The sequence below is a fragment of the Helianthus annuus genome, chromosome 13 (genome assembly GCF_002127325.2).
Source record: "Helianthus annuus cultivar XRQ/B chromosome 13, HanXRQr2.0-SUNRISE, whole genome shotgun sequence".
In the NCBI taxonomy this organism is placed as follows: domain Eukaryota; kingdom Viridiplantae; phylum Streptophyta; class Magnoliopsida; order Asterales; family Asteraceae; genus Helianthus; species Helianthus annuus.
In genome coordinates, this window is record NC_035445.2 from 4904281 (window position 1) to 4915070 (window position 10790).

The 10790-nt window shown below is 36.0% G+C and overlaps 1 protein-coding gene across 7 annotated transcripts; it reads right to left on the reverse strand.

Moving 5' to 3' along the window:
- Positions 1 to 1370: 1370 nt before the first annotated feature.
- On the reverse strand, positions 1371 to 9021 carry LOC110897364 (protein JASON). 7 transcript variants are annotated; one of them, XM_022144118.1, is made up of 10 exons: positions 8946 to 9021; positions 8727 to 8794; positions 8553 to 8607; positions 7063 to 7154; positions 6088 to 6326; positions 5336 to 5593; positions 4357 to 4614; positions 3090 to 3717; positions 2902 to 2984; positions 1371 to 1856 (listed from the first exon to the last, which is right to left on the reverse strand). In XM_022144118.1, exons 1-10 carry the CDS (start codon positions 8980 to 8982, stop codon positions 1817 to 1819), a joined length of 1758 nt encoding a protein of 585 aa, XP_021999810.1. In that variant the 5' UTR covers positions 8983 to 9021; the 3' UTR covers positions 1371 to 1816. The 7 variants fall into 7 exon arrangements, with proteins under 7 accessions (XP_021999810.1, XP_021999809.1, XP_021999808.1 ...); XM_022144117.1 differs by having other exon boundaries at positions 1371 to 1853; positions 2902 to 2978; positions 8688 to 8794; XM_022144116.1 differs by having other exon boundaries at positions 2902 to 2978; positions 8688 to 8794.
- Between the last annotated feature and the right edge of the window lie 1769 nt (positions 9022 to 10790).

Sequence of the window (10790 nt, forward strand, 5' to 3'; positions counted from 1 at the left end):
TTTTTAGCTAACCCGACCCGAAACCCGCTCTGACCCGAACCCGTTTCGACCCGAACCCGTTTTGACCCGAACCCATTTTGACCCGAACCCGTTTTGACCCGAACCAAAACAACCCTTTTTTTAATTGACCCGTTTTGACCCGAACCCGTTTTGACCCATGACCCAACCCAACCCGACCCGACCCGACCCGTTTGCCAGGTCTATGCATATGTATGCATATACAACAAAATAATGCACATGGTTACAATAGTGCATCCTACAATGAATGCATCAAAGCATGCAATTTGATGCATGCATCATTTTACTCATAAAATCTTAAACCTTCTGTTTCATGCAACCAACGTTGGTAAAGTTCTTTACAAAAATATACATCAAACTCCAATAATAACCAAGAATATACATTTGTTTTCTTAAAAGCAAATCCGAACAAATTAGATTTCTCAAAGCAAAACAAAAACCCCTCAAACTTTACTTCTTTAGAATCTAAACTTATACAAAAAACACATTTGTAATTTAAGTTAGACACAACATTAAACAGCTGTGTGCAAGTATGATTTCATCTCATGGTCCAGTATGAGATTGATCGGTTTATATTGGTTTGGTTTTAGGTTACTTTTTTTTATCATTTGGGTTCGGTCCAGTTTCAAGTTGCTGCACACCTTGACCTTGAACATGCCATATAGGGAGATAAATTCTACATTAAGCTATAGCTCGGGTTACAAGAGGCATGCGTCACAACGTAGGCTATTAGGAGTCTTGAAGTCCAGCTTGGTCAAGTCTAAAGAAATTCCTGGCCGCTCTACAAACTACGGTTTCCGGAAACAACATATCAAACCAGCCGTTTTAGCAGTTTGACGGTTTGATTTTGGCTTGAATTGTTTTTTTCTTTTTCAAATAATTTGTATTAAAATTTGGGAATGATAAGATATTCATTAATATAGTATATTTAAACAACTGCATATTTCAAAAACGAAAATTACATAAAAAGTTAAAGTTAAACATCTGATTCCATGTTCCAAACCGCCAAAACCGAACCATATAAATCTCAAACAGCCTAATCGGCCAACTTGCTTTGTTTGGAGTTTGGACGGTTTCAAACGGTTTATTAGCATTGGGACGGGTACGGGATTGGGGTACGGGGATGATACGTGAACGAGGAACGGCAAAACTCAAAATTCCAAGATACGTGTACGGCAATAAAAAATATAAAAAAATAAAAATATATTAAACAGATTCCAAAAATACTACATGTTCCAAAGGTAATTAATTATCAATAATCAAATCATTTTCAAATTCCGGTTCATCTAGTGAGAGATCGGCAATCGATAGAGAATTAGAGATGATGAGATTTGAGAGTTTAGAGATTAGAGAAGCCGAACATGATAGGTCTATTTATTTAATGGTCGGTTGTGGAATTTGAAACAGTTAAAACCCTACAAATAAATGAAAACGGGTTGGATACTTCTACCAGATACGTCCCCGACGTTGGAAACGTTTAGGAGACGTCCCCGGCGAGTACCCATGGTGTTTCCGTCCCCGACAAGTACCCGAGACGGGTACGGCCACATAAATGGAGTCCCCGTGCTACATAGGTCGATACCCTTTCCCTTTTTGAGCATACGCAACCTTAAATTTTGGAGTGAAAAGGTCATTCACCATTTGATTGTGTAAATGTTCGTACATCCATGCTATTCAAGCTTCCTTAAAGTTTCTAAACACTTTAATCCTTTCAAGTTATAAGATCAAAGCAGGCAACCGATTATATTACCTCAAAGATTGGATCTAAAATCCAGCATTCTAATTTTCCTTTTTCTCATCAATATTCCACACACGTTGTCTCTTCAAGTTGCTTCCTGCTAATCAAGAACATAAAATAAATTATAAACATCTAAAGAAGTTATCTTCTAATGTTTAACCAAGTAACAGTTACTTAAATATTAGATTTGTGTACAATTATCTGTTTAATAAAAGCCAACAAATCAAAAGAAGCCACACCAAGCATGACTTGATTATTTTGTAAGAGAATTCACATCCATTCCGCCATCATCTTCATTTCTATAATTACACTAAAAATCACTAGATTTTCTCTCTCTTTTTCATTTAATTTTTTTATACATTTATCATTACCTTTTTTCTCTCCTCCACTCACAAGTCACAACCACTTTCAAAAAAAAAATAATAATATGGGTGAATAGTGTTCTTCCAAATATACAGATAAATAGTAATATTTTCTCTATCCTGCACTCACAACCACTTTTTTATAATATGCAGATTCCACTCACGTAAAAATGCAGAATGGGATGTGAATGCTCTAAAACTAGTAGGTTTAGTACTTTTTTTGTCTAGTAAAACAAATTTAGATGTCTGGAAATTAAAAAGATTGAATTCAAAATTGATGACATTGAACTCTTTTTTCTTATTTTTTTCTTTCTTTTTACAATTTTCATTTTATATATAATTTGGGAACTCTATACGAACTTATAATACTTGAAAGTTGAAAAGAAAATCTAACACACGATCCTTTAATTTTGTTGTCTATATATTGATATTAAACTTACAAAAATTGAGTTGTATATCTAAAAATTATTTTTGATATCATAAATAAAACAATAATTTATTTTAGATATAAGTCAGTTTTGAATAAATTTATATCAAAATGTAGAAAGAAAAATTAAACTATTTTGATTTTTTAAAATACTAACTATTAACAAAATCATATGTTAAATAAAAATTAATTTAAAAAAAGAAAAAGGAATGATATTAAGAAAATAGAATTCATTAATATCAACTGTGAATTCAAACTTATACAATTCCCACCATTTTCACAAGACAAAAAGGACTACAGGTTTTATAAATCTTTTTTCAAAACTTACTCTTATAAGAAAATTCAGTATGACTTACATCTTGCAAACGAACTTATCCTCCGATAGTGCCTTCTCTAATCTTTCTTCGAAAGGTGTAGCATGCCAATTAACCTTCTGATCCTACAAAGATAAATGTAGTTAGTTAATTACAAGTCATAAATCATTATATGTAAATTTGACAAACAAAAGAGTAAATATTAGACTAAGAAAATGAACAAAGTTAACCTCACTGTACTTGGTAGTTGTATTAGGAATTCCGTTACCATCTCCCCATTTGGGCGTAAACTCAGTTTCATCAGCATTCCAGTCAAGAGTAACAACACCCGGAGTTTGACTGGTCAAACTTTCGTCAATGCAGCCTTCATGGTTTGACTTTGACGGTAGCCATGATGACAGAGTAGGACACACGTTTAACTCCTTTTCGGTTGTGCTGTCTTCTAACTTAACTTGTGACTGTGGGCTTTCTTTATCAGACTGGTCAACACATTCTTCTTCTATCGGTGTATCTAACTGAGAAAAGTTTCGAGGGGTTATATGTGAGTGCACGTACTGAACTCTGATACTTGCATTCTTGCTATAGGAAGCGAAAACCGTGCCAGGTGTTTGCATATCGTCGGTCAGTTTTCGAGGAGTTGGGTAAGGTGATGGCTTTGAAACGGTGTGATCAAATGGAGATTCGCATAGCTTCAAGGGTATTTTAGTAATGTTACGCGGTGAGTTATTTGATGAAAATGAACATAAATCACTCTGGCTTTTGAAGCGAACAGATTTGCTTTTGCAGTGTGTGCTTGCAGCAGGTTCAATCCCACAGCCTTCAGAAGAGTTGCTAGAGATGCTATCTATGTTCTTCAAACTGTGATATGAAACACAAGATTTTGAGCTACTGTTAAATTGCTAATGGTTGATCTATGAGGAAAACGAAACAAGAAATGAAATTAGGCCTGTAAACGAACCGAATGAACACGAACAGAGGCATGTTCGTGTTTGTTTATGTTCGTTCATTAAACCTAAACGATCAATTAACGAATCACGAACGTAAACGAACATAAACGAGCATAATTTAACAAACAATAACCAACATAAATGAACATGATTGACTAAACATAAACGAACGTAAAGTAATTTTTTATATAAATTGGTGATTAATTACGATAAATTCCATTGGAAAACCCATTTTATTACTAGAAAGCCAATTACCAATTAGTTATATTTATATAAGTCGTTAGAAAGTTCCTTTTATGTTTAATATTTATATAAATATAACTACTTATGTATTTAAAATGAAACGAACATAAATGGACGTTCGCGAACATAAATAAACGAACAAAACGTGTATTCATGCTCGTTCGCTTAATTAAATGAACAAAAACTGTGTTCATGTTTGTTCGTTAATTAATTAAACGAACTTCCGCCGAACAAGTTCATGAACGTACGGTTTGTTTACAGGCCTAGATGAAATCAACTTTTGAGCATTTGTTGGAGGATGAATTACCTGTTTGACGAATGTGATGAAGAATCTGATACATTCTCCCATTTCTGAAAAACTGCGATCGGAGACTGAAATTGATCAGGTTGCTTCTGTAATGCCTCTTCTGTATCTGTGTTTGTTGAATCAAATATGGATTCTGTATCACCATTACGAGGTTGTGAATCATCTGATTTATCATTTTTCGGGAATTCAACTGGAGTTTCAGGTAAAGTGCCACAGCCTTCAGAAGAGTTGCTAGAGATGCTATCTGTGTTCTTCAAACTGGGATATGAAACACAAGATTTTGAGCTGCTGTTAAATTGTTAATGGTTGATTTATGAGGAAAACGAAACAAGAAATGAAATTAGGCCTGTAAACGAACCAAATGAACACGAACAGAGGCATGTTCGTGTTCGTTCATTTAACTTCAACTGAACACGAACACATAATCGAACACATTTTTTTGTTCATGTTCGTTTATTAAGAAAATGGGCATGTTCGTGTTCATTTGTGTTCGTTCATTTAAACCTAAACGATCAATTCACGAATCACGAACGTAAACGAACATAATTTAACAAACAATAACCAACATAAATGAACATGATTGACTAAACATAAACGAACGTAAAGTAATTTTTTATATAAATTGGTGATTAATTACGATAAATTCCATTGGAAAACCCATTTTATTACTAGAAAGCCAATTACCAATTAGTTATATTTATATAAGTCGTAAGAAAGTTCCTTTTATGTTTAATATTTATATAAATATAACTACTTATGTATTTAAAACGAAACGAACATAAACGGACGTTCGCGAACATAAATAAACGAACAAAACGTGTATTCATGTTCGTTCACTTAATTAAATGAACAAAAATTGTGTTCATGTTTGTTCGTTTATTAAATAAATGAACTTCCGCCGAACAAGTTCATGAACGTTCGGTTTGTTTATAGGCCTAGATGAAAACTACTTTTGACCATTTGTTGGAGGATGAATTACCTGTTTGATGAATGTGATGAAGAATCTGATACATTCTCCCATCTCTGAAAAACTGCGATCGGAGACTGAAATTGATCAGGTTGCTTCTGTAATGCCTCTTCTGTATCTGTGTTTGTTGAATCAAATATGGATTCTGTATCACCATTACGAGGCTGTGAATCATCTGATTTATCATTTTTCGGGAATTCAACTGGAGTTTGGGGTAAAGTGCCACAGCCTTCAGAAGAGTTGCTAGAGATGCTATCTATGTTCTTCAAACTGGGATATAGAATAAAAAGATTTTGAGCTAGTGTTAAATTGTTAATGGTTGATTTATGAGAAAAACTAAATAAAAAATGAAATCAACTTTTGAGCATTTGTTGGAACGGCATACCTATTAATAGCGCTCATAGCGAGCGCTATAGCAAATAGCGTAGCGTAGCACTCATGTGTCGCTATTTGATTTTGGCGCCTCCATAGCGGGCAAATAGCGGGATTTTAGGTTTTTTTGTTTTTTTTCTCTGCTTTAATATAAATAGCGGGATTTATAGGTATAAAATAGTAGGATTTTAGGTTTTTTGTTAAGCATACATATAAAACAGCGTATAAAACAGCTTATTTGGGTATAATATATATATAAAATGTTTCTAAAATTTTCTCCTAGTGTGTCGCTAAACAAAAAATAGAGCCCGCTATTTCATAGCTATAGCTATTATTCCTATTGGTAGCTTGTCGCTATCGTCCGCTATTCGCTATCAGTAATGATATATTACCTGCTTGATGAATGTGATGAAGATTCTGATCCGTTATCCCATTTCTGAATAACTGTGATCGGAGACTGTGACTGATCAGGTTGCTTCTGTAATGCATCTTCAAAAGCAGTGTTTAGAAGCCTCGAATCGAATGTGGATTCTGTGTCGCCATTATGAGGCTGTGAATCTTTTGATTCGTCATTTTTCCGGATTTCAACTGGAGTTTGGGGTAAAGTGCCACAAGCTTTGAGAAATTTTGCCTGTATAAGTTGATATTTAGTTCTCCTGAAGTCTAGATTCTAATGAAACGTGCCACAATAAATCGTATGAGCAACTCAGATTCATCTTTTATCTACAATACATGATAATTTAGTTCTTCTGAACTGAGATTCAAACATTCAGTTGTCTTTTGAACTTACTACTCAACTTCCTCTATTAGATATTAAGATTTGCTATGCTCTAGCATTGGTGTTTGCATTGAATACTGATGCAAATGGTGAATCATGAATGGCAAATAATTGTGTGTTTTAACTTTCAAGACCGAGGTCAAAAGTGAGAGACAAAGGCTTCGAGTTTCATTGTTTGACTCAAAAGTCAAACAGAGTATTGCAAATTTTGAGGACTCAAGACTTCAACAAGTGAACAGAAAAAATTTATAGGCCAACTATTGTCTTGTATAGTTTTCTCTCACACACTCTCCCACGGATATATTGAAATTTAATTAATTAATTTTTGAAAAATTTTAAGGATGTTCATTCTAGACTTTTGTAAAGTAAAACAGACATCTAAATTACTGATTAAAGACATATATAATCACCTTATCACAAGCATTAACAAACTACATATTGGTCACAGAAACTAGTGGAATAATAACAACGAAAACTGCACAGGTGACAGTAGTTATATGGACAGCTGCATTACCGGTGCTCTTGCAGCATGTGCCATCATTTTTACAGTTAAATAAACCTTAGTCTAAAACACCAAATAAACTATTACCTCAGCCCGTAGCTCGTCATCTAAAAGTGGAGATCCAGTAACACCATATCTCCCATCCTCGCATCTTGAAAGATCACCATCCTCATCTTCATCTGGACAACACAACCACTCTATCAACACAAAATCAACAAGCAAATGCACATTTCCACATCCGCAACACATTTAGTTCCAAAAATATCTACAACACAGCATTTAACTTACAAACCTAAAAACGTAAACGTAAACCAAAACCGTAACATCACTTTCAGTTACAATGGCCTACTTCACTATCACAAACACAATTATATCAAAACATCCGATTAATTCCACTTCAAAAAACACCGATAACACAAACTATAACCCTAACGAGTGAGGAAATACCTTCATGAGCTAGTAGAGACCACACGCAACCACTCTATCAGCACAATTTACACAAAGTCAACAAGCAGATGGCCAGATGCACAGTAATTACATCAACAATGCACTAAGTTTTCAAAAACATCTATAACAGAGCATTTAAGTTACAAACCTAGAAATGTAAACCAAAACCGTAATATCAATTTTCAGTTACAATAGCCTACTGCCTACTTCACTATCACATTTTCAGTTACAATAGCCTACTTCACTATCACATAAACACTTAGATCAAAAATCAAATGAAATCCACTTCAACAAGCGGCGATAACACGAACTATAACCCTAACCAGTGATCAATTACCTTCGTAAGCTAGTAGAGACCACACACAACCACTCTATCAACAGCCTAATGCACATTTCTTACATCCACAGTGCACTTAGTTTCCAAAAACATCTACAACACAGCATTTAAGTTACAACCCTAGAAACGTAGACCAAAACCATAACATCATTTTTCAGTTATAATCACCTACTGCACTATGACATACAAAACTATATCAAAAGATCCAACGAAATCCACTTCAAAAACACGCCGATAACACACGAACTATAACCCTAACCAGTGATCAAATGATCAATTACCTTCGTGAGCTAGTAGAGATCAGGCACAAGCACTCTATCAACACAAAATCAACAAGCAATTGAACATTTATTACATCCACAACACACTAAGTTCCGTAAAAACCTCTATAACCCAAATAATTATGTTACAAACATAGAAACGTAAACCAAAACCGTAACATCATTTGTGAATTACAATAATAGCCTACTTCACTATCACATACACAACTATATCAACACATCCGATGAAATCCACTTCAAAAAAACACCAATTACATAACCTACCTTCGTGCAACCACTCTATGAACACAAAATCAACAAGCAAATGCACATTTCTTACATCAACAACACACTTACTTCTCTATAAACCTCTATAACGCAACATTTAAGTTACAAATCTAGAAACGTAAAGCAAATCCGTAACATCAATTTTCAGTTACAAATTACAATAACCTACTTCACTATCACATGAACAATTAGATCAAATTAAACGCCAATAACATAACCTATAACCCTAACCAGTAATCAGTTACCTTCATGAGCAAGTACAGACCACACGCAACTGCTAGCCAGAGGATCTACAGTCTCCTGAGCACCAAAACAAAAACCAGAACTCAAAATCAAGAATAATCGTTCAATATTCCAATCTATCAATTTTGAAACCCTACCTTACGAATTGCAGTGATAGGTTGAGAGAAGCGATTAACCTGAGTGTGATTATCCTCTCTGATTCTGAAACAGCAGGAGAAACAACGCATCGCTCTGCGAATAAACTCTGTAAAATCACACGAAAACGATGAGAATAACATTGAAGATTACAGTATTCGTTGAAATGAAGAACCCTAGATAGTGGATTTGAAATGATTGAATGAACAGGTGAACGTTGCTGTATATATTTTTGGAAATTTAAAAGGGGAAAAACGGACCGAGAAGGAGGGAATAGACGATTTCAGTCATGTCCATTTTTTCAAACTTGAGTTTTTTTTTTCTCTACAATTTTCGTTTTAGGCTTAAGTTAAGAATTGATGGGCTTGGTCTTGGGCTTGGTCTTGGGCTTGGTCTTGGGCTTGGGCTTGGGTAAGTTACATTTTAGTGGGCCTGAGTTAGGCTCAACTCAAGTATAGGTACTCCGACATCTTAGTGGGCCTGTTTTTTTTTCTCATTTAATCCGGGTAAATTACACTTTTCGTCATTTATGTTTGTATCGGATTGCAACGGATAGCCTTTAACTTCAATAATTACAGTCACAATCCTTTATTTGTAAAACCCGTTACACTCTACGTCCTTTAGTACTAATCAGATTAAAATTTTCAGTTAAATTTATTCACTTAAGGGTATTTTAGTCAATTCATGTTTTTATTTAATTGCTTAATAAATAAAACCAAAAAAAATTGCATATACACTTCATCTTCCTCAATTTCCTAACCCTAACCACAACATCTTGCCACCACCACCTCATCCTACCGCCACCACCACCACATCCTACTGCCACCACTCCGGCCATACCCACCGCCCCTAACCCCTCCACAACCCTAACTCCAGCAACTCTGGTACACCTCCGGCGATTTCAAATCCACTTTAACATCCTCAACAGTACCAACACGACATCGTTTTCACCTAACAGAGCGTTATCGTTCCGTTGCGCCACCGGAGACAATAATACACATCCGGTTTCTAGCTCCGACAATGACGGTGGAAAAGAACCGGTGGTGATGTCCGACGAGAAACTGTTGAGTCAGTGTGAGATGGACACGTATAAACCCTCTGGTCCCGGTGGTCAACACTGCAACAAGCGCGAGAGTTATAGTGTTTTGTGAAGTGCTTATTGAGAGTTATAGTGTTTTGTGATTTTTGTTTTGGAAATGATAGGTTAGGTTTTGGATGTGTTTGTGAAGCGATTATTGAGAGTTATAGTGTTTTGTGAAGTGCTTGTGGTTATTTAGGGTTAGAAGAGTTGGATTTGAAGAATTGTGTGACAACTAGTCAGTTATAGAGTATAATTTTTTTATGTCCAAATGTAGATCAACTGAAAACGTACACAATGATGAGCATAAGAACATATATATTTGACCCAACTCATTTACGGGAAAAATTTACATCAAAACTGAAGGGGTATGGTCCCAGATCTCGCGTCAGCATCGACCGCGAGTGACCATTACCGTTATCAAAACCCCCACTAGCCAACAACCTACTTGTGCCCATGCGAGAAGGCATCGACACAAGGGTTGAATCCAATCTGTCTAGTGATGGAGGAGGACTTACCTGGAACGTGAGAACGGTAGAGTGATGCGACATAGCATCACATCTGGTGTATGAAAACGGAAGTATTCACAGCGATGTGGCCTCGCACCGCGTCCAGTGAACACTTCTATCAATACAAGGAAGCTGGATAACAGCAACAGTCACCACAGGCGACGATGCGGCCAGCACCGCATCTCGCGTATTTCTTGATCACAAGCAAGAGACGCGATAACATCAGATGTTACCGCAGGCAGCGATGCGGCTCGCACCGCATCCTATACGCTCAACAAGTGGGACTGACACCACAGTGCAAGTGGCACCAATGGCAGTCACCTGTCAGGGCTACGTAAGCAACGGACTGACGTGGCGTAACATCCACAACCGACAAGCCTGACACACCTGCAAAGGTGCAGCACGTCGTCAGTCCGTCCGTCATCCTCCTCCTTCACTCCTCGGCTATAAATACCAACCCCAAACCAGGTTTGAGGTATCTCTTCACAACTCTCTCATACTACTACTATCTTACTTTG

Coding starts and splice junctions, on each gene's coding strand:
- LOC110897364 (XM_022144114.1), bottom strand. CDS start 8,982: ATGGACATGACTGAAATCGTCTATTCCCTCCTTCTCG. Junction 8,608..8,687: donor CTATCACTGCAATTCGTAAG/GTAGGGTTTCAA, acceptor TTTGGTGCTCAG/GAGACTGTAGATCCTCTGGC. Junction 7,155..8,552: donor GTCTGTACTTGCTCATGAAG/GTAACTGATTAC, acceptor TGTGTTGTCCAG/ATGAAGATGAGGATGGTGAT.